Raw genomic sequence first — 23,921 nt, forward strand, 5'->3', positions numbered from 1 at the left:
AACTCATATAAAATGCCACCAAACAAGAAAGAACAGAATATAGTTCAAAAAGGACAAATCCAATTATTTTAAGCTTTTTGTATGAATTAAGAAAACAACGGTTAAAATGAAAATGTTCTCTAATACAGTATCTTCTTTGTTGTCATGATCTTTAGAGAAAACTTAGAATTATAAAATATTTTTTTCCACTCAGATGTCTGGATGCAGAATCCATTTAACTAAAAAAGGCTTTATAGGTCAATTTCATTCTTTTACAAGTTTGTAGATCTTTTGACAATAGTTCTTAAAAAGATGTTTGCATGTTTTTTTATTTGTTATATGATGCAATCTATCATTACATCTCATTGAACCATAAATAAACAATTTTGCTTGGTTTACTTGTTATCTTTTCTTTGACTTGACTTGATTTCGTCTTGATTTTCCCATTCTTTTTGGCTTTCCCTAGCAGAATAACAGATAAAGTATACAAGTAGAAAAGTGAACAACTGAGGAGAAGAGAAAACAATCATGAATGGAAAACTATATCTACTCTTATCCCAACTAAATAAAAGGCCGGTTTTAAAAGTAGACATCTGAGAGATAAATGAAAATTCTAGAACATAAATTTTAAAAGTAGATAACTGAAAGAAAAAATTAAAATGTCTACAAGTATCATTCAGTGTCCAGATGATGTAAAAATATTGAAAACTTTTGATGTAGATGCACAAGTAAACTTAGCAACTAAGTCTGACTGTGGTCACCACATGTTTCTAAAAAATCCACAACACTGAAAAACCAGAAAATGGGTCTTAATTCTATAATCTCACGAGTAATTTAAAATACTTCCTGGATGTTCTTGTTTTCACAAACAATACAAAAAATTAAAACCATACTTTGTTCTTGTTTCTTGGAGCTTTACTATGAACAGATGGTTTGAAACCACTCATATCTCCTGAAGACTTTGAACTGTTCATCTTTGCCTGTTTCTTTTTGCCACCAAATCCAAACTTGGCATCCTATATCATAATTCATATTGTTAGAAAGATAAATAAACACTTACTATAAGAATTCAATACTTCATTTTGACAAACAAAATTTTCCTCTGTTTTCATTCAGTAGTTAATTTTACTTTTTCCTTTGCATACTTTGTATTTTACTCAAAAAGCTAAGTTAACTGGCAAACATAAGTTAACTGTTATTTCATAATATTTCCTGTGATAAAGAAGAAAAATCTAGATGATGAACATTCAACAATAAAGATCAAACAAGAGACAAACAAGGGTCAAGGCTTCAAGATTAGAAAATGAAATCAAAGGGAAGTTCTATGTATAGGAAAACTATCTGTCAGGGGCACTTAACAGATAAATTGAAGAATGGGAAGATAGTCCTTTTGGTTCAATATCTGCAAATGACTTTAGAGAGACTCAATCATTTGTAGTCTCTATACAACCAAGAAGGAAACACTGGGACTGCAAATTTTAGAAACAAATTGAGGCTGAAGAAAAACTTCTTTGATTGACCATAATGTATCAACATTCACAAAATTGATTAGAAGGTTTGCTAAAGGGCTATTGTTTGGAGACTGATATCTTGTTTTGGTTTTCCTATTTGCACCTTAGTTGTGATATTATCTTAGTTTTGTGGTAGGTTACTTTGACACAGAGAGATGAATTCTTGCAGGCATTGTTTCCCTAGTGGGAATGAAGACTCACTAAAATCTTTATTCATGGTCTAAGGCTAATATAAAACCTTAAACTTCAAGTATTCATTGACATGTTAAATTCAAACCAAATATCTGGAAAAAATGAAGCAAGTTGGATAAAGCAAATCTTACTTTTCTCTTTCTTTTGAGTGATTTCCTGTTGTAGAGAAAAATATTGACTTAGAAAGAAGCATACAGCTTAAACTTCATGAATAACAGCATATGTTATAAGAAAGAACAATAAAAAATAAAAACTTTTATCTTCTTTTTTTGTATCTTCATTTTTTCTATTTTTATCTTCACTTGGGTCTTCAATAAGCATGATTTCCAATTAAACTACATTTATTTTTATATTGTTATGATATTATGTTAAGGGGATTTTTCTTCTGCAAAAATCAATGGTGCAAATCAAGGTCCTAAAATAGTCTTGCATGCTATTCCTTCATTCAACAGTTCTTTCGTTTATGTTTTATTTTCAAGTCTTAGCATTTGCTTACACCACCTTATTGTAGCTCATTCTAATTATGAAGCTTTTCATTCTGATTTTCTCTCCCCGAATGATATTGAACAATGATTTCATTTCCACTGTATGTTTTTTTGGTTTGTATTTGTTTCTAACTATCACCCAAAAGTCACTGTGAAGGAATGCTTATTGAGCAGTGCCCTGGTCTGTGACCCTAAGCCATCAACTTATTTTTCTATATATTTATTTTTACATACTCTGAATCACCTTGAACTCTAGTTATCAATCCCGCATTGCACCTTGAAAGCTTAGCTAACTTGGAAATAACATTAAGAAAACATGAAACAAGGGTGAAAACAATTTCATCAACCAAAACTTACTCTGGTCTAACTTTGGTGTTATCTGTTTTAATGTCAAACAAATCACTGCCATCACCTTTGAGTTTGTCTTTACCTTTAAAATGGTTAAAGTTGATATGAGTTTGTGGAACATTTATTTGAAAGAATGGTTTTTTGAAAATTTTAGAATGAGTCAAATTTGATGATAATGTCATTACAACAACAGTTTTAGAAAGAAAAAAGTTTGGACATACAAAAAATAAAATATCTCATCAGAAACTAGTGGCTGAAACAGAAAACAAGTACACAACGTCAAGATATCTAAACAAAGACCTATAACTAACACAAAATTTCACTGCTCAGCAAAGAAATTATGGATTTAAGTTATATCTAAAAGATTCTTCTAACAGACATACTTTACATTTTCTTTGAATATAGCATTGTCTACTTTATTACGTTAGAAAAAGATTATTTTGAAAAAAGCATTTCCTACCTTTTTTAATTCTATCAACAGCTTCCAACATTTGTTTTCTCTCCTGTTGCCTTTTTTGCAGAACCTCTTGCTGTACCTAAAATATGTGGGGGATACAGTTGCAAATATGTAGAAATCAGAAAGCAAATATGTAGAAATCAGAAAGCTAATATGTAGAAAAATAGGAATCATTGGCTTTTAATTAAATTATCTAGCCTGTGGGCAATGTGAATTATAAAATTTCTCATCCATCAAACTCTACCTTCAAAGTTCAATGTATTTGCTGTTATAAAAACTCCTGTGAAAAGACAATCCTTCAGTGAACAGAAAGTAACAACTACTTAGATAGATGCGTTCGTAGCACTGGAACAAGATCAGTTCAATTACCACATTACTTTTATTGTTTCCATACTGAGCAGCTACAAAATCACTTCAAATTCACTAAAGAAAGATTAATGAAGGGCAGAAAAGGATTTATGAAAACAAAGGACCCTGGTTCAAGCCCAGGTCATGTCAGTTCCTCACATTTGTCTCAATCATGGTTTTTCACACATGTCTTGCACTAAGCAAAAAGCTCCTAAGAAGGCACTCCATTTCACATATCTATGAAAGATTTCCCTTTGCAAAAATTTGCGTTTTTTCTTAATGAAAATGTGTCAAATGATTTGCATTCAAACAATATCGATTGATTTTCAAATATCATTACATTGTTACATGATTTAACTCTCAAATTGTTTTCACATGTCTGCATTTTCTATGCATAAAAATAATGTTTTCATTCAAAAAGGTATTCTCGTAGAAGTGGCCTTAAAAGGAACTGGATACAGAGTCTAGTTCTCAAAAAATTAGTGGTATAAATTCTTGTATAAATTTCATACACCAAAATATTTCAGTTCATTGAGAAGATTGTTCAAGTTTTATCAACATTAATCTCAAACAATATATTGCTGTGGGGCAATTTTGTTCTAGATTTTAAGGCGCTCATTATATCGGTCTTCGTGGCTATTTTTAGGTGCACTTTAGGCACTCGCGCTCGATCAAGCATTTTTCTGGGCAAGGCCTGGTCACAAAAAAATTTAAGGTCCATTGACACTGTGGTAAAACGGTTCCCCAAAATATACTCTTAGAAGACCTGCACATAATGTATAAAAAAAACTAAAACCTTTTAAGTTTATAAAAAAATCTTATGCAAGATCTGCATTTATAGTTCATCCAAGTTATATCATTGACTTTCATGAAAAACTTCTAGACAATATTCATGCCTTTGGCACATTTTGTCGGAAATATAAACTAAAATTTTGATGCTTTTCTTTTTAATCATACTATCAAGTTAATCCAAAAAAAATTTCCCATTCACCTTTTTTCCAAACTGCTTCATGCGCCTAATTTTCTTTGCTTTTTCTGCATTTTCGCGGTTTTGCTTTTCATTAGCAAGCTTTTCTCTAATCTGAAACAAAATAAAGTAAAAATATATTTATGGAATAAATGAACATATAATCCAGTTTATTTAACAAAAATAGCAAGATCAAACTCTTTGAATTAAGTGTTTTCAAACAACTGACCATGATAAAAATCTAAAAAACCATTATCCAGTGAAACCTTTATGTAGATGCTTGGCTGACAAGAGATACTGCCCATTGTGGAAAAGTATTCAAATTGCCTCTGGAAAGCTTTCAGCTGTTTGGAGGCATGTTTTAATGGAAAATGACGGCTAATGAAGGTTTTACTGCATACTTAAACTGGGTTTTGAAGGTTTCTAGGATGCTAACATAATTTGATATTTCTAGGTCAACATTGTATGTCTGCCAGCAGTGGTGTGGGTTGGATAAAATCATAAGGGGGGGGGGCAAGAAATTTAGATTTCCTGACAAAAGTTTAACAAAGCGAAGTGCCATAAATCATACTACTTGAAGATTTTCTGGTCTTCTTCTTAAACAAAGGCATTTTAAGTACCATGGCACCATAGAGTAGACAACTCCTCCCTAGTTCTCTGCAGGATCAATTTTGTATTTTGTCTAGAACATGGATTAGAAAATGTTGGGGGAGGGGTAATACTTTGACAACATATGCTTTTTGTGATGTGATGATTTTCAAACTGCCTTTAGGTAACCAAAAGTTAGTAAATGGGGTTTGCTCCCTCTTACCCCTTCTATCTATGCCACAGTCTGCCAGCAAGTCTAAACAATACTTTCCAACAAACCTTGTGCATATGTGCATCTGTCTTAATCATTTCTGCAAAATAATCATCTGGACGTTCAGTTGGCAAACCAAGATTATTGAGCTTCTCCATAGCTTCCTTGGCGGCCACCTGAGCTTGACAGTAGCTAGAGATACAAAGGTTAAATAAGGTCAAATAATGTACTGAACATTTCCTGGTATGAGTTTGATATGAAAAGCAATACACTGAAAAAATGATAGTTATATTTTACCACTATACTTACAAAATACTAACAACAACACTACAAACCAGATAGTTGTTGCCTGTAGTGAATATACCACAAATGACTGGATACAAACCTATGCTGCCTATTCAGCAGGAGACTTATTCTGGAAAGTAGATTTTGGCCACTATCATTTGGTCATCAAAATTTTGTCATTCATTTTAATTGAACATAAAAAATGATAATGAAACACTTATTTTTGAAACACAATTCTGACTATTTGCACCACTGTTTTTAAAGCTATTTGTCTGAACACATTATTGGTTATTGGGCAGCAGCACATACCAAAATAATTTACTCTGACCCCAGGGCACTTTTTTACCACATAGAATAGAATCTGACATGCTGTCTAGAGAAAAGGTTTGTTTCAAGTATGATATGGGAACATAGATCTTGCACACAAATGGTGAATATGAGTTTAGTATATACCATAGAAATCAAATTGACAAACACTTTCATCTTATCATTAAATCCTGCTATAATGAAATTTGAATAAAAATTAACACCATGGCCTCTCTATTCAAATGATAAGTAACATTGTCATATAAAGCCATCAGTATTTTAAATAAGGCACCCAAAATTTTACTTACAAATGCATTTCTCTCTTGAAATCATCATGAACAGTCCCTTTAGATAGCAAAGTTGATGCTTTGCCATCTTTACTTTGTTCACCATCAGGTACTGGAACACTAAGGTCATCCATCTTACACACCATATCTAGCCTCTCTACCCACTCACCACTGTATATTATATCTGAGAGTCTTTCTTCCAAGGCTTTCTAAATGATTGAAAAATATTTACCACATGATTATTCACAATAAACAGAAATTATTAGAGGAAAATTTCAACACATAGTAATAGCAGTACTCTTGAAACCCATACATTTTTATCCATACACCAAAATATTATCCAGGGCTCTAGTCACTGGTTGAACAAAACAAGTTGTTAACATATCATTCAATATTATTAGAGAAAATGTGACGACATGAGCATTTCATAACCCTTTCACTTACAACATTATTACGGTGAATCTTTTTTGTCTTCGTAGCATCTTCAGTTTCATCCTAGAAGTAATCAGATTGTGTTAATTAGCACTGTTGTTAATTAGACCTGCATGGTTTTGCATTATTATCAACTATTCAAGCATCACCCTTGAACTTTAAAGCTTTCAGAGGGACTGGATAAGATGTAAGTAAACAATGCACAGCACAGGTTGTCCCACATGATTCGGAACTAGTGAGAATCTTGAAATGGCAGATTTCAGACATGCTGAAAGTTACATTCCTGGCAATTCATTGATGGATTATTCTGAAAGTGCAAAAAGTGACAGTACTTTTTCTGGTCCAGAAGTGGTGAGTAAAAATAAAAATACAATTCACATGTGAAAATCACAAATACATTTAAGGGCTCCATTGACAAAATTGATCTTTCACCCTAAGATCAAAACAAACATTCTGCTTAGCATCCTGCTGGCAAATCTCTTATCCAGCCCCTTTAATCTCCAATATTTGACAGCTGAGTAAGGAGCATTAAAAAAACTAGTTATTTGTCAGTAAAACTTTACCCATTCGAAACAATGAAACATAATGCTTATCAGGTACATAATGATAGTATTAACTCTTGCCCTCATCCTGGCCTTAGAGCCAAAATAAACTTGAAAATGCACTTCTGTAAATTAGCCATCCAGTAAACCTTTTAAGGTACCTAATTTAATTCAGTTTAATATTCAGTTTCATTCAGGATGGAATCATGTCAAGCTCATACCAAATAAATGCCAATAAACAATAGAAATACAATGGGTAATCATTGGTCCATGCCAAATATCTATGGCGTAAGCTACATGGATTCCACAACTGGAGTATATACATCAACCAATCCTAAAGACAATGCTACATAATTACCCTTGTTGATTCTAAAGAGTCGTGTTTATATTTTTACACTTACTTATTCTTACCTTACTTTTAACACAGTCATAGCAGGATTAGTGCACAGCATTTGTGACTAATCTTGTATGTTCTTTAGCTTATCCGAGCGCACATTGCTATTCAGATACAGGCCAAACTAGGTTATTTGAATGCTACGACCACGAAGACAGGTCAGAAGAATCCAGCAAGCTTTTAGAGCCACTTTAGGGCTCAACACATACATCAATATATCGCTATAATTTCTACCATCTATCGTTTTGCAAGTGTCATTGTTAAATCTACCTTCGGTGCAAGCGTACACTAAAGTAAGTCATTTACATTTTCTTTATTGCCTTATTTTGGTACGTTTTATCTACTCATTTCGCCAGCCTTTAAGCAGTTATTTTTTTGCCTACACATATTGCAGTTAGTTGCCATTTCATGCCATTTCATACCATTTCATTTCAAACCTTCTGTATTGAGTTTCTTGCTATTATTATGTCCTTATTATTTGTAATAGATTGAACATAATTGATTCTATTTCATGTTGCAACTTAATCGTGTATTCATTTTTTGTCTACTCATATCACAGTTTGTTGCCATTTCATACCATTTCATTTCATATCTTCTGTATTGAGTTTCTTGCTATTATCATGTCCTCATTATTTGTAATAGATTGAACATAATTGATTCTATTTCATGTTGCAACTTAATTGTGTATTCATTTTTTGTCTACTCATATCACAGTTTGTTGCCATTTCATACCATTTCATTTCATATCTTCTGCATTGAGTTTCTTGCTATTATCATGTCCTTATTATTTGTAATAGATTGAACATAATTGATTCTATTTCATGTTGCAACTTAGATTTTTTATGGTTGGTTACAACCCTGCCCTAAAAACTTACAAGATACCATACGATAAACACAAATGAATTAAAACTTAAAGATTATAGAAAAGAAGAACTTTACCCGATTGTTTTTAAGATTGATTGATTTAGGAGGAGCTCTCTAAACAGGCTAACTAATCAAGAGCGAGCCCCCTATAAAGCAAAAATAAAATTACAATATATTCCATTGACGTTAGCCAGATTTGTTCTACAGAGACTGAAATAATACAAGGATCTTAAAGTACGAGTCAATGAGTTGTCAATTTGATCCTAAAAACTGGAACGGTGCTGGCAGCACACATGAAAAGTGGAAGAGTATTCCAAAGTTTAGTGCTAAAAGATTAAATCATTTGAAGATCATAAATGATATTTAGCTGTCCTCACGACAAATCATTAACAAACCTCTGATTCACTCTTAAATGATTCAATATCGCTTTCTTCAAAATCCATTCTGTTTTCTAAATTGATTCACCTTGGCTTCTTTATCTCGTGGTGATGTTCCTTTTGGAAAACATGTTGCTGCTGCCTCTTTTTGATAGCCTCGTAATAGCGGACCTATCGTGTATTTTTATTTCTACTGAAATATGGAAACTTCGCGTCTTGAATATATACCAGTTGAAGCCAGTGGTGGCGCCAGGGGTGGGCTAGGGGGGGGCTACAGACCCTCCGTCGGAAGCATCTAGCCCCCCCCATCGGAGGAAATTTCAGGTTATTGTCGGAGCAAATTTGACAAAATAACGTACGAAAACTGCTTATTTTAGTCATTTTAGCCCCCCTGTCGGAAGCTCCAGCCCCTCTGTCGGAAGATTTCTGAGGCCACCTCTGGTTGAAGCCATAATTACAAGCTCTCTATTGCAACTGGCTAATGTGTAACTGGCGAGCCTGTTTTCATTCTGTGAGATGAATCTTGAATGTTAAAGTCCCGTTCGCATTGAAATTAATAAACTCTCGTGCAGTTTAAATGTGATGTTCATAAAAATGCATTTTCATTTCTATAGTAGTTTTCCATTCTCATCTTGAATTTTGAATAACTTTCCAAGAAAGATACAACTATTTACAATTTACGAGACTTTGTATTTCTTTGCTCGACAAATATTTTCTTTGAAATTTGACGACACTAATCTTGTTGCTCTCGAATGTATTTCTCTTGTTTATTTGATTCGTTCTTGTAGAGATATACCGGACAGATCTTATTTATCCTCTAATACATCATATTTTGAATAATTCTCCAGTCTGTTATTTCAAAGGCCTACTGAATGGTTATAGACACTTGCAATTTTCTTAAGGTATTTGTAGCAGAACACCAAACCTCATCGCAGTGTGAGGTAAAATAAGGCATTGAGCAAAAGCTTTTTGGTCTCATTCGTAGAGAACGGCAGTGCTCGACGAATGACACATGATATTTTTGTTGAAGTGGCTGAGACAAAAGAAAGGCATGATTTCGATTATATGTTTAATAACATGATATACGATTCACAAGCGAATTCCACCCATGTTATTGGCCGAGCAGGCCTGTCCAATCGAATCATTCTCTGATGAAATGGGTGAAATTCCATTCACAATACGTACAGTGGTGGCGCCAGAGGGGGGGCAGGGGGGGCTACAGCCCCCCCGTCGGAGGAGGCTAGCCCCTCCGTCGGAAGATAAATTATGCTTGAATTTTTTTTGTCGGAGCGAATTTTTTAAGTTTTGGCGGAAATAGAAATTTCTAAAAGGACTGTTATCAGAATTCAGGAAGCTCATCCCAAAACAACTCATCGACACATCAATTTCATGGTAAATAATAATCTGTTATAAGAAGTTTGAATTGGTTGTTTAGATGTTCAGTACCAGGTGTTTTCCGCATGCTGTTAAATTTGATCTTATGTTATGGATAGTGCAGTTCGTCCAAATCTTGCTTGCTATAACCAACCTACAACATCGGAATATTTTTGTGCGATAGCGATATGGCAACAAATGTTACCCGTTTCAGTGTTAGATGTAGTATATGTAATGACGTATTTAACAATGATTACGCTGCCCGCCACACGAAGTCCAAGCACAAAGATTTGGCTGCAATGGGAAGGACTGCTCCTACGACGGCAATAGTTGAAACGGACTCGCAGCAGAGAAAAATAAAAACATTTTTTCAATCAAAAGGCGGTACTTTTCCAAAGAAACGAAAGGTTAATGATTTTGAAACTGAAAGAACAACAGAAGACCCCGAAGAACAAGAAGTTGAAATTTCGAAAATTCAAGACGAAGAGCAAATCGAACGTGGTATGTTATACGTTTTAATATTTAAGTCCTTTTAATACGAGGAAAAACACTTAGCAAAGGGCTTCAGCCATAAAAACAATCAAACTCATTTACGTAGTAGCTAAGCCATTTTACCCCATCCCAACCATACATATTTGTAGTGTTTTGCTTCTACGTACACGTTTTTTTATTTATAAGAAACTTGACTCAAGCCCAGAGTACTAATAGTTTCCAAATTTCTTATTTTTTACTATTTTTAAGGGAAACCATCTATTACTATTTACGATAAATCCTTCTAGTTTTTTTTATAAACAAGTTCCTTATTAAGAAAAAAACGTGTATTTTTATAGGAAACCTAGCTCTCCAGAAATTAAAAGTTTCTTATTTTCGGACCTATATAATATGGGATTTCACTGCGACTGCGACATATTTAAACAAATATACCTGGCTATGACTGGATGAGGAATAAACCTTGTTAGACGTATAAATTTCTTCGTTTTATTTACAAATAAAAATAATTTTTTGGATGATTTTGATATTAAGAGTCACAAAAGATTGATTAGTAAAAATGCCTTTTTGTCCATCTCCCAGGAGATATTATAATCTTTTTCACACATGTAAAACAGGGTAGTAAATCATTTGTTTAAACTTCCAGGTACAACTTCTAGCTTGGACCCCGAAGTCACGAATGTAGATGCTGACAACTACGTCACCATTTCGGAAGCCGAACAGTCGATGTCGGACATTGTGGAAGCAGCAAATGAAAGCGACAGCAACGAGGATATCGAGGAAAATTTGGAACAGTTGGAACTCGAGTTGGAAGATGAAGTTGATCCTGCAGGATTATCAGCCGAAGGTATACTAACTAGCTATCAGATATAATCGTAACTCTCCATTAACCAGCGGCGTAGGGGGGTACTAAAAAGTGGAAGGGCGCGTGAAAAAAGGGCACCTTGGTATGTAATTAAGACGAAGGCAAACCCTGCTAGAAGGGCACGGGGGCATGCTCGCCCGGAAAAGTTTTGCATATAAGCAGCCACTTTGGCTCCCATAGCCTCTTTCGCACTAAAGCTCAAAGAAAAGTCTAAAACAATGAAAAGAGGCACTTCTCAGATATAAAATAGGGCACTGCCAAGAACTTAACAGGAAAAAAGTTTGCAAAGTGTGATGGATAATTTTTTTCGTTTTAGCACTTCAAGGAGATTCGAGAGGACCGCAACTTACACTATCCGTCGCTGGCCCCAAGGACATATCCTCAACCAAAGACGGCGGACCTGTGCAGCCTCGTAATATTTCCTTCCCTACACATTTGATTGGCAATCAGCATCGCGCATTCACACCTTTGCTGTATGAAAAGTATCCCTGGATTGAGTATTCGCAAATGGAGGATGCCATCTTCTGTTTCCACTGTCGTAATTTTTCAGAGAATCGGAAGGATCCAGCGTTTGTTAGTCAAGGCTTGCGCAATTGGAAAAGATGCTATGGCACCAAAGTGAATGATAACAAACTCTTGCAACATCAAACCAGCCATCTTCATGCCCAAAGTGTAGCTGCTAAAGCGCACTATGAAAACGTTAAGTCTGGAAATTTTCAGACCATTGCCACACTTCATGATGCCGCTTATTCGAAACTGGTTAAAGACAACAGGCATTACATGCGAGTGATTTGCGAAGTCCTGCTTCTCACTGCTCAGCGGAAGATTGCCCAACGTGAGACTGGAGGTTCATTTCGTGTTGCCGATATAAATAAAGAAGCTCTAGACTATGGACCTTCTTGTGGTAATTTTCTTGCGATACTTGGTCTTCTTGCAAGGCATGACCCAGTTGTTGCTGACAAAATCCGCACTGGCCCGAAAAATGCAAAGTATACTCACCACAGCGTACAGAATGCCATCTTAGACATTATGAAAGACATGGTTCTTGAGCAAATAAAAAGTGAGCTCAATAAGGCTCAGTATTTTACCGTCCTTTCAGATGAGTCTAAAGATAGAAGCAAAAAAGAGCAGCTTGTTGTTGCAGTCCGTTACTGCTACGAGAATGCCATACATGAGGAATTTATTGGCATTGCTGAGGCGCAAAGTTTAGATGCAGATGGTCTTTCAGACACAATAATTGAACGATTGCAACGCATCGAAGCCAACATGAAAGCATGCGTGGGGCAAGGCTACGATGGAGCTTCTGTTGTTTCTGGTCACCTGAATGGCGTTCAAAGGAAACTTCCTCTGAAAACCGGTGCTGAAATGGCTTACTACGTCCATTGCTTTTGTCATCGATTGAACCTTGTGATCGTCGATGTTGTGAAATCAATCAGTTGTGTGGCAGACATGATATCGCTATTCAGAAGCCTGCATTCTTTTCTGAGCAGCAGCACCGTTCATGTACGATGGGTAAAGGTCCAAGAGGATCACAAGGTTCATGTGATGGAAATTGGAAAAGTTTCTGACACGAGATGGTCTTGCCAGGCGAAGCAATTCAATGTTTTCTGGGAGCGGTTGGATATCTTGGTGGAAGTCCTGCAGGATGTGATTGACACAGATACGAACCCCGGTCGCAGAACAGAAGCTACTGGTTATCTTCTGCAGATTGACAGGAAATTTGTGAGATACCTGTTTGCCATCCGACACGTCTTGAACAAAGCCAAATTTGCGTCTGACATGTTGCAGAAACCCTCCAATGATTTGAGTCAAGCCATTGATCTCATTGCAACATTGAAAGATGAACTGGATGACTGTCAAAGCAGGGATAAGATTCAAGAGTTCTGGGATACTGCCGAAGAAGCAGCGGATCGCTTGGAATTGCCGGAAGAAAAAAGACCACCAAGAAAGAGGGCAACGCCTGCTTCTCTTCGAGAGTTTGTTGTGGAAGCATCTTCAGAGCCTCAAGTAGCAAGCGGGTTTGATGGCTACGTACAAAATGTCAAAGAAATACTAAACAGAACAACTGCAGAACTTTGCAAGCGGTTTGACGAAAAAAACATAAAGATCATGAAAGGCATAACTGCATTGGCCCCCAAGTCGAAAAGCTACTTGGACCCAACAACTCTTGTCAATTTTGCTGAGCTTTTTCAGTCTGAAATTGGTGCACTACGCAGTGAAATTGCCACATTTAAATATATGCTCTCAAGAAAAGAAGAAAAACACCGCCCAAGCACACTTCTGCAACTAGAGGCACACTTGGAAAAGCTAAATGAAGCTTTCTTTGAGCTGCACCGGCTTGTATCCATCGCATGCACTTTGCCAGTCTCTTCAGCCGAATGTGAACGCAGCTTCAGCTCTATGCGCCTCATCAAGAGTGATCTGCGCTCACTTATGAAGGACGAGCGTCTAGACAGTCTGATGATGCTAGGTATTCATCGTGCCCGTGGAAGTGCTCTTGACTTGGACTCAGTAGTAGACAGATTTAAGGCTAAGTTCCCGAAGAGTAGAATTGCTCTGTGAAACAATTTTGATTCTTGGACTTGAATTTTCGATATGTAGAAGTGCGTATTCCACCGCTTAGGTCTGTTCCTATAAAGTTACGTTGTGTTCCAGTTTTCCTTAAGTTCAGTTGGTTGCTTTTTATTTAAATTCATACTTTCCAAAGATAGGCCCTACTTGAATTGGCAACGTTTGATGAGTTGTAAAGATTTAGAGTAGTTTTAAGCTTATCTAGAGGCAGCTTTCAAAAAAAATTTCCAGGGACGCCGGAGAAGGGGGGCGCGGGGGGGCAAGCGCCCCTCCTGCCCTTTGCTAGGAGGGGCAAGGGAGGGGGCAAACGTGCCCTTAGTAATATGTCAAAAAACGTAGTAAAAAACACGATTACACCATTTTGATAGCATTTTTAGCCAATCTAATGGGTGTAGCCACCAAAATTTTCCCGGGGGAGTACCCCCGGACCCCCCGAATTTTCGGCTCGCAACGCTCGCCTTCGGTCTCCAGTACCCTTACAATTCCTTGTCGCCCCCTAGCCCTATCGTTCTCTAAAAAAATTAGCCCCTCCGTCGGAAGTGCTAGCCCCTTTGTCGGAGGAAACCTAGCGCCACCACTGAATACGTAGCGTGACCAACCTCATTCAGCGTGACAAGCACATCGAGGGCCTGGACACTACAAAAGCAAAGGATAATAATACTCCTAAATCCTTCTTTAGCTTGTTTTTCAGCTTACGAGCAGTAATTTTGGTGTGTTCTTTCCATAATGACATTGGATCGATGCATACATTAGGTACTTAGAGATACCTAAATATTGTAGCCCTTTTGATCTTGGTTTCGTTTATTGTCAGATAACCGCTTTTTACTAGCTTCTGCTTGCAATCATCCAATCCCTCAATCACTAACGACTGTTTTGCATAATTCCTAAAGTTAGTAGAGTTCCAATTATTGTCAATCCATTTGAGCAAATCTTCTAATGTTTTATTATTCTTCAAAATTGCGTTTGTTAGTTCAAGATCATGAATCTTGAATCCTGTTAATGGGGATCTCCCCTCTAACTTGTTCTTTATATCTCCTGTTCTGACCATCTTCTTTGCTAGTTGATGTTCAACTGAGGAAATGAATTTTGTTCAGCTACTTATATAAAGTCAAACTGCTGACGTGATATTCGAACTGCTGACGTGATATTCGAATGTCTAAAAAAAAACTAGTTCTGATTGGTTGAAACTGACGTGATATTCGAATGGATGGCATGATGTTTGAAATGTTTTGAAAATAGTATATAAGTAAGAATTAGGTTGAGGTGCTCAGATGAAAAGAAGGTTCAATCAAGAAGATTGTTAAGATGTGCAAATTCGCAGCAGTACTTGCAATTGGTCAGGACTTTATAGAAGAGAACACAAAAATGAGGGCATTGAATATAATTTAACACACAATCTGGTACAATGGTGAATATTACACCTTCAATGAAAACGTTTCATATGATGAAATATGTGATGATAATAATCAAATATGGAAAGAGATGTTAGAAAAGTTGAACATATACATCCCACAATTTATCGCAATATCAAAATCAGGGACAACATTCTGTAGACGACCAACTGATTACCTTGGTGGGTTGTGCATAACAATAAGTGAGTTGTTGAAACCAGGCATCACATGGGAAGAACAGAGAAAATATTCACTGGAAAGAACAATAATTATAGATGACTTGATGCATAAAATTAGTAATTTAAAAGATATTGGGAAATTATTCACCAAGGGGAGATCACATTTAAATGTTAATGTAATTGTTTTGATGCAGAATTCATTTCCGAGAGGAACTGAGATGAGAAACCTTGCACTCAACACTCAATATCAAGTATTATTCAAGAATCCAAGAGATAGAAGTCAGATAAGATTTCTAGCGCAACAAACTATGCCTATATGCTCTAATACATTCTTGAACATTTATAATGATGCAACTGCGAGGTTATATGGGTATTTATTATGTGACTTCACGCAATCAATAGATGAAAGTTTACGGCTGCGAACAAACATATTCCCCAAGGAAGCTCCTATGATTGTCTTTAGACCAAAAAACTATAAATAGCATCACAATATGATTAAATCGAAGCGTTATTTATCACAATCTGAACAATGGGTGATTTTGAAAAATTGGTTATGATACAAATGGAGAAATGTAAAGTCGATCATAAGTTTAAGGGGTCAGGTAAAGCTATTAATTCCATTAAAGTAGATGGTAAGGTAAAGCTGTTAGATCTAATAAAGCAGATGGTAAAGCTGCTGGTTCCAAATCCAATAAAGCAAATGGCAAAGCTGAAGTAAAGAATAGAAGAAGAGGGAAAAGAAATCGATAAAAGGCCGATCAGTTAGAAGTGGAAAGAAGAAGCCCATAGACAATGATGTTAGCCGAGATCAGTTATTAGGGATGTTAATTGATTTGCTATAATTATATAATAATCAAATGTAATCGTTGTATTATATATGTTGTTTTTCTTTCAATAAAATGGACATTCAAGCGTTAAATTCAAACCCTGCAATCCCCGGATCTTTCGGTAGATTGGACCGTGCATATCGTGAATTTAAGAAGTTAATTCCAAAGTTAACAAGAAAAGATGTTCAAGAATGGAATAAGACAAGCCTAACATATTCTCTCCATAGACCAAGTATGAGAAAATTCAAACGTGAAAGGATAATGACGAATAACATTGATTATCTTTGGGAATGTGATCTAGTTGATATGGCACATCTGAAGAAAGAGAATGATAATACAACATTCTTATTAACATGCATTGACACGTTTAGTAAATATGCCTGGGTAATGCCTTTGAAACGGAAAACTTCAAGTGAAGTTATAAAAGCATTCAAAGAGATTATCGTTCACGGGAGAAAACCAAAAAGTTACGATCTGATAAAGGTAGTGAGTTTATAAACAAGGATTTCCAGCAATTATTAAAGAAGGAAAACAATACATTTTACACCGCAAACAATGAGGTTAAAGCTGCAATTGTTGAACGATTTAGCAAAACTTTGAAAGGACACATGTACCGCTATTTCACAGCAAAGAATTCATTACGATATATTGATAATCTTCAAGACATGCAACCCACACAAGAACGTGATTCGTGATTGGTAAAAATGGATGATGTTACTATAAACTATTTACTTAAGAGACGTGGAAAGCTTTTTAATTTCCATGGCGTGTTTGGAAAAGATGAGATAAAAAATATAAAGATTCACACCCTACCATGTTCATTCATTTTCAATGAGGATGATTTCACTGGTCGAGGGACACATTGGATTGCTGTTTATATTGATGAGGATAATACATTGGATTTTAATGATACTTTTGGTGAAAAACCTAAAATGAAAGAGTTGAAAGATTTCATTAAACCATTCAACCTCAATTATAACAAGATTCAAATTCAATCAGATGAAAGTGCAGCGTGTGGGCAGCATTGCATATTCTTCTTAATTCACAGATCAAGAGACATGTCAATTACTTCCATAATAAATAAATATTTTAATGAAAATTGGAAGTTCCAGAACGACTTATATGTTTATTATTATGTACTGTTGTTACAAGATAATTCGCTTATTGTTCAAATTATGCTGTTCAAATTATTTGTGTTCTAATTATTGATTGTCCATTCTAACTGCATCCAAGGTGTGGTGTCCATGTGCGAGTGTGTTGAATCCATCGTTTAGGATATATCTTTTATCGTCGAATGGGTTTAAAGATATTTTCATTCTCTTAGTGCTGTGAACAACATGTCTGTGCGATTCAATGTTCCTTTGTTGATGTCTGAATACTCTTTCCTCCTTTAAACTCTCAATGTAATTTTCATGTACTATTTCCCGCTTAACAACATTCTTCTTGATGCCTTTTGCTTTCTTTATTCCAACTCCATCCTTTATCTTACAACTGTACATCTTTGATCTCAAGCCGATAAACTCTTCCATTGCTACACCGCCTAGCTCATCTTTCATTTTCCCGATGACCTTTTTATTCTCTGTTGAATAAGTTTCATGCTCTTTATCATAATTGCTGAAATCAAACTTATTTGCATGCTCTTTCAATATTTTATTTACAGCATCTTGAGGCATTGGAATGTGGTAAATGAAGCTGTCAGTGTCCATGTAGCATAATTGCACATTTGGGAGGTTGGGTTTTGCAAAATTATAATGGAAATCATACATCAAGATCTTGCTAATGTCCAGTATGCTAAAACCAACGTAAATGGGTTTGCGTAGTGTGACGGTTTTCTTCTTTTTCATCACAATAAGCGTGTTTTCGTTGATTTCAACAACCCCATAGAAAATGGGGTTTCGCACCCATCTTATTAATTGTTCTTTACCAGTGCATATTTCACATGTGCTGTGGTTTCTTACATTTTCCATTGTCTTCCCAAACACTGCATTATTCATTAGCTTGAAGAAGTCTTTCTCAAAATCATTCTTGGCGTTTGTTCTTTTCTGCGTGTTGAAATCAATGTAATCTTTCAACCAGGTGCTTTGTTTGAACTCCACAATGTTATGCACCTTTGTTACGACCAATCCGAGATTCAAGCACTGTCTCAATGCATCACCGTGAATGATGTACTCCTTCTTGTCATACAGGTTGGGTATGAGCTTTGGAGTTGTTTTGTATTTCTCATAGTTGAACAATTTCTGATGCATTTGGACTTGGAATTCTGACAGCATTTCCTCCTTGACTTTCAATCTCTCAGGTGCTAGAGGTAGATCTGAATGGGCATCATGCAGGTGTGTTGGATACTCCAAGTCAACTTTGAATATGTATCCAATGTCTTGATTGGGCTTTGACAATATTTCAGTAATGTTCACATTTCGTACATCGTCAAGCATTTTGAATCCTCCATATGGTAGTGGTTGTGACATTGCCCATCCATACAGGTTATTAGCATCGAGATACATAAGTGTGTTGTTTTTATCCGCCTTTGCATGTCGTTTGATTGCCACTGATATTCCGCCTCTTATTCCTTGCTCAACCATGAGATAGATGTCGCTCTTCTCCTTTGATAATAGTTCAAGCGAGACACCTGTTTTGAGGAGCATTGCGTCCCATGCTAATCCTGGAAGTGATATGTAGCATGCTGGATCCAGAGAGTAGGATTCGAGGCTTTGCCGTCTAAATGATTGGAAAACGTCTGTGAGTAGTAGGACATCTGTTGCCAAGTACAATTCATGATAGTCCTTAAATGTTTGACAGTTGAAGAATTCCCATACTCGCTTCGCATGTTCATATTCGTCATCAGTGATGTTGGTATCGTTCAGTTTACTATAGAAACAGTCTTTGGGCGGTAATGAAGTGTTTTGTAGTTTTGATGCATCATTCATCCAGTCATATGGATACACACCCTTTCTAGTTATCAGGTCAAACGCCTCCTCCACATGCTGAATTTCTATGTCACTTTGAGGTTGTTGAGAATTGCTCAATCTTTGTTGCAGATATTCCCTCACAGATTTAAATTCATTCTTTGGAAGGTTTCCTGCTAGCGTTGCTAAGCTAGAGCTAAGAAAGCTAAGTGAATCGATGTATTTGAGCCCTTCAATTTTTGCAGAGATAATCTTTTCTGTGCTTGTTGCAATTACTCGAGTGAATCGATTATCCAGATTCTGTAGAATGTGATGCATGTCATAACCTTTGAGGTTGTGGAAAACTATTGGAATCGTGTGGGTTTTGGCGATTATGTTTAAGTTGTTTAGATTGCAGTGACTACATGCGGCACCTCTATACTGTCCTGTGATGTGGCAGTGATCCTTTACCTTGCACAAATTTGCATCATTCATGTTAAAGGATGTGATGCAACAGTAACAATTGGTTGCTTCGTTGTAGTTCTTTAACTGTTCATCGGTTAGCTCCGCCATTGGTACTGTTTTCTTGAATATTTCCCTTATTTTCCAGTTGTAGTAATCCATTTTTGAAAGGAATTGCTGTATACAATCTTCACCTGTGTACATCTCTACAGTGTGGGACCATTTAGTGTCTATCGATTCAATATAGAATGCATAACTTATTGGCACGTGCTCTTGGTATATTGCTGAACCATTTGAGATGTCTTTCAATATGCATTCGAAATCCGCATAAATGATGAATGGTAAAATCATCTTGTTCTTAAAGTTTTGGAATTTTAGTTCATTGTCCTCTGGGTATTTTACGGCTTGAATATACCCATTTGGTGTACAAAAATCGGCATGTTTCTTCAACGTTGTTTCGTATTTGAAAGTGTTCAAACAAATGTCACAATAGAATCGCTTGCTATGATGTTTGTGCCCATTCTGTCCATAAAGTAATCTGCTCATGTTTTTAATCCATGTATAGTGGACATCCCTGTTCTCGTTCTCTAGTAATAGCAGGCTCACGTGTTTGGCTTTCTTCTCTTTTGTAATTCTAAATGGTATGATGGGTGATTTCTTATACTTTTTACTCTTCTTACTGTTACCATCGTCGCCATCATCATCATCATCATCATCATCGTCATTCTCATAATCACCCTCACTATCATCGTCATACAACCCATATATGTTTATGGATATGTTATTGCTCGTTTCGAAATTTGCCAGCATCGTTTCATTCCCGGGGTTTACAGGGAATTTTAGGCAGCTCGTGTCCAACTCGTGCTGGTATGGTTTATATTTGGTTACTCTCGCAGCATCCTTTTCTATTGGATGTAGAGCTGCTAGGATTGACCACAGGAAGCACTTTTCATCTGTGTTTTGCACGTTAACAATTGCTTTTTTAGCAGCAATCCACTCAGGTGCTTTAAAAAACCCCGCTGAGATACCACCACCACCAGCCATTGGTCTATAATCAAACATTTTCACTTGCATCCTTCCAAATTTGTTGAAGACCCAACCACTTCCATTTTGAATAAATGTGTCAATGCTGTTATTCAAAGTTTCTCTGATTTGTGTTACTTGATCATCAATGTCATTTGGTGCATGTCTAAGGAGCCTGTAAACTTCTGTTCTAAATGTAATTGGTGGATCTGTGATTGTATCTTCTAACATTTTTTTGAACTCAACATCTAAGGATACATAGTATTTCACTCCTTGATAATAATTTTGGAGTGCTTCTGTGACATTGTCTATGATGTTTCTTGTAACATCTTGCATATTGTCTATATTTTCAATGTTTTTTATTGCATATCCTAGATTGTTTTGATCCACTGCTCCTGTTCTTGCATTTGACCTGACACCTCCGACAATTGTGTGATGCATTGTCCCCATATGATTCTGCAGATTTTGCACTCTGTCGAAGAACTCTAAGCAAATCCTGCATTGGTATTTGCCCTTCTTTGGGTTATCTTCAACACTACCCATTCCATCAGTTTGATAATTTAAACTTCTTTTCATCTCTACTCTTTTTTGATGCTTGCTCTTTGTAGTTCACAACCAGACTGATTTTTGCTGCTTGTGTGTCTACTTATATATCTTAGACATTCGAATATCACGTCAGCAGTGATGTTAAAATCAACCAATAAGAATGCAGTTTTAGTTTTGGATTTCTGCTATTAGCCAATCAGAATCCGTTTTATTTTTGGATGTTCGAATGTGACATCAACAATTCGATAATTGCGTCAACAATTCGAAATATCACATCAATTATTCGAAATACTGCGTCAGCAGTGATGTTAAAATCAACCAATTAGAATGCAGTTTTAGTTTTGGATTTCTGCTATTAGCCAATCAGAATCCGTTTTATTTTTGGATCACCTGTTAAATTTGCTGAGAAAAAAATGCGTCCTTCGTGAATTTTGATAACTGCGAAAAGGGACGCGTTGCTTGTGTTTCAGTCTTTTAAAGCGGTGTATACGTGCTCGAGTTCTAGTATTCGAAACCAATCAGATTCCTCCATTATTAACATTTTTTGTGGGGCACATCATATTCACAAACGCTACATATTTCGAATTTCGAATTATGAATTCCAATATTCAACCAATCAGACTATTCAATAATTTACATTTTCATGCGAAGCCCGCCAATTCAAACAAACCAATCAGATTCCTCCATTATTAACATTTCTTGTGGGGCACATCATATTCACAAACGCTACATATTTCGAATTTCGAATTATGAATTCCAATATTCAACCAATCAGACTATTCAATAATTTACATTTTCATGTGAAGCCCGCCAATTCAAACAAACCAATCAGATCCGCCTATTATTCATATAGACTTGGTACATGTCGGAATAATCCATCTAAAAATTTGATGTAGTGGTATTTATTTAATTGTTATATGTTTTGGAATTAATCAGGAAATAAAAAATCTAATTGTTCCTAATTATTGGTTAATGTAGCAAACGCTCCCCGTGCACATCTTTAGACCTCATCAAGATGACTATTCAATACTCATGTGTACAAAGTCAATAGACTAAGGTCGGTACTAAGCATTGAACGGAGGATTGTAAGCACACCAACACAATAACCTAAGGTACCTGAAGCGACGTCTCTCGACACCCCTATACCTTACTTCAAAGTGTCGAGTCGTGGAGACCAGCCTATTTCACTTCAGGTGGGCAACAATTTAAAAAAAATGCCTTAAAAATACAAGCACTTAAAGCTATCGCATGTAATTAAAAAATCAGCTTTAAACAATAAGTAATTAATTAAAAACAAGTATAAGCATCTAAAACATCTTTATTTAATGAAATAGTGTTGAAAGTAAAAAAAAATCACCTGTTATATTTGCTGAGAAAAAAATGCGTCCTTCGTGAAATTTGATAACTGCGAAAAGGGACGTCTTGCTTGTGTTTCAGTCTTTTAAAGCGGTGTACACGTGCTCGGGTTCTAATATTGGAAACCAATCAGATTCCTCCATTATTAACATTTCTTGTGGGGCATATCATATTCACAAACGCTACATATTTTGAATTTCGAATTATGAATTCCAATATTCAACCAATCAGACTATTCAATAATTTACATTTTCATGCGAAGCCCGCCAATTCAAACAAACCAATCAGATTCCTCCATTATTAACATTTCTTGTGGGGCACATCATATTCACAAACGCTACATATTTCGAATTTCGAATTATGAATTCCAATATTCAACCAATCAGACTATTCAATAATTAATATTTTCATGTGAAGCCCGCCAATTCAAACAAACCAATCAGATCCGCCTATTATTCATATAGACTTGGTACATGTCGGAATAATGCATCTAAAAATTTGATGTAGTTGTATTTATTTAATTGTTATATGCTTTGGAATAAATCAGGAAATGAAAAATCTAATTGTTCCTAATTATTGGTTAATGTAGCAAACGCTCCCCGTGCACATCTTTAGACCTCATCAAGATGACTATTCAATACTCATGTGTACAAAGTCAATAGACTAAGGTCGGTACTAAGCATTGAACGGAGGATTGTAAGCACACCAACACAATAACCTAAGGTACCTGAAGCGACGTCTCTCGACACCCCTATACCTTACTTCAAAGTGTCGAGTCGTGGAGACCAGCCTATTTCACTTCAGGTGGGCAACAATTTAAAAAAAATGCCTTAAAAATACAAGCACTTAAAGCTATCGCATGTAATTAAAAAATCAGCTTTAAACAATAAGTAATTAATTAAAAACAAGTATAAGCATCTAAAACATCTTTATTTAATGAAATAGTGTTGAAAGTAAAAAAAAATCACCTGTTATATTTGCTGAGAAAAAAATGCGTCCTTCGTGAACTTTGATAACTGCGAAAAGGGACCTGTTGCTTGTGTTTCAGTCTTTTAAAGCGTTGTATACGTGCTCGAGTTCTAATATTGGAAACCAATCAGATTCCTCCATTATTAACATTTCTTGTGGGGCATATCATATTCACAAACGCTACATATTTCGAATTTCGAATTATGAATTCCAATATTCAACGAATCAGACTATTCAATAATTTACATTTTCATGCGAAGCCCGCCAATTCAAACAAACCAATCAGATTCCTCCATTATTAACATTTCTTGTGGGGCACATCATATTCACAAACGCTACATATTTCGAATTTCGAATTATGAATTCCAATATTCAACCAATCAGACTATTCAATAATTTACATTTTCATGCGAA

The 23,921-nt window shown here is 35.8% G+C and overlaps 3 protein-coding genes across 4 annotated transcripts; 1 reads left to right on the top strand and 2 right to left on the bottom strand.

Annotated features, from left to right (window-relative positions):
* Positions 1 to 63: 63 nt before the first annotated feature.
* LOC135695079 (putative rRNA-processing protein EBP2) lies at positions 64 to 22,927 on the bottom strand. 2 transcript variants are annotated; one of them, XM_089109581.1, is made up of 10 exons: positions 22,540 to 22,927; positions 6,409 to 6,459; positions 5,986 to 6,173; positions 5,155 to 5,278; positions 4,312 to 4,401; positions 2,976 to 3,051; positions 2,525 to 2,597; positions 1,814 to 1,838; positions 873 to 995; positions 64 to 441 (listed from the first exon to the last, which is right to left on the bottom strand). In XM_089109581.1, exons 3-10 carry the CDS (start codon positions 6,108 to 6,110, stop codon positions 382 to 384), a joined length of 696 nt encoding a protein of 231 aa, XP_088965707.1. In that variant the 5' UTR covers positions 6,111 to 6,173; positions 6,409 to 6,459; positions 22,540 to 22,927; the 3' UTR covers positions 64 to 381. The 2 variants fall into 2 exon arrangements, with proteins under 2 accessions (XP_088965707.1, XP_065070106.1); XM_065214034.2 differs by lacking the exon at positions 22,540 to 22,927 and adding an exon at positions 8,592 to 8,741.
* LOC148959784 (zinc finger MYM-type protein 1-like) lies at positions 9,749 to 14,460 on the top strand. Its single transcript, XM_089109580.1, has 3 exons — positions 9,749 to 10,448; positions 11,083 to 11,283; positions 11,618 to 14,460. The coding sequence occupies exons 1-3, from the start codon at positions 10,136 to 10,138 to the stop codon at positions 13,861 to 13,863; spliced, it is 2,760 nt and encodes a 919-aa protein (XP_088965706.1). The 5' UTR covers positions 9,749 to 10,135; the 3' UTR covers positions 13,864 to 14,460.
* On the bottom strand, positions 17,208 to 22,533 carry LOC135695168 (uncharacterized). The gene has a single exon (XM_065214163.2). It carries the CDS (start codon positions 21,210 to 21,212, stop codon positions 17,472 to 17,474), a length of 3,741 nt encoding a protein of 1,246 aa, XP_065070235.2. The 5' UTR covers positions 21,213 to 22,533; the 3' UTR covers positions 17,208 to 17,471.
* Positions 22,928 to 23,921: the final 994 nt, after the last annotated feature.

Source organism: Rhopilema esculentum, chromosome 8 (genome assembly GCF_057945365.1).
Source record: "Rhopilema esculentum isolate cy_ngs chromosome 8, ASM5794536v1, whole genome shotgun sequence".
Lineage (NCBI taxonomy): Eukaryota > Metazoa > Cnidaria > Scyphozoa > Rhizostomeae > Rhizostomatidae > Rhopilema > Rhopilema esculentum.

What these genes read in the sequence shown, in the direction of transcription:
- LOC135695079 (XM_065214034.2), bottom strand. Translation starts at nt 8,639, where the DNA reads ATGGATTTTGAAGAAAGCGATATTGAATCATTTAAGAGTGAATCAGAG. An exon ending in TTCAAGAGAGAAATGCATTT is followed by an intron (nt 5,279 to 5,985) that starts GTAAGTAAAATT and finishes TTGTATCTCTAG; the next exon opens with CTACTGTCAAGCTCAGGTGG. An exon ending in AACACCAAAGTTAGACCAGA is followed by an intron (nt 1,839 to 2,524) that starts GTAAGTTTTGGT and finishes TCTCTACAACAG; the next exon opens with GAAATCACTCAAAAGAAAGA.
- LOC148959784 (XM_089109580.1), top strand. Translation starts at nt 10,136, where the DNA reads ATGGCAACAAATGTTACCCGTTTCAGTGTTAGATGTAGTATATGTAAT. An exon ending in CGAAGAGCAAATCGAACGTG is followed by an intron (nt 10,449 to 11,082) that starts GTATGTTATACG and finishes TTAAACTTCCAG; the next exon opens with GTACAACTTCTAGCTTGGAC. An exon ending in TGCAGGATTATCAGCCGAAG is followed by an intron (nt 11,284 to 11,617) that starts GTATACTAACTA and finishes TTTTCGTTTTAG; the next exon opens with CACTTCAAGGAGATTCGAGA.
- LOC135695168 (XM_065214163.2), bottom strand. Translation starts at nt 21,212, where the DNA reads ATGAAAAGAAGTTTAAATTATCAAACTGATGGAATGGGTAGTGTTGAA.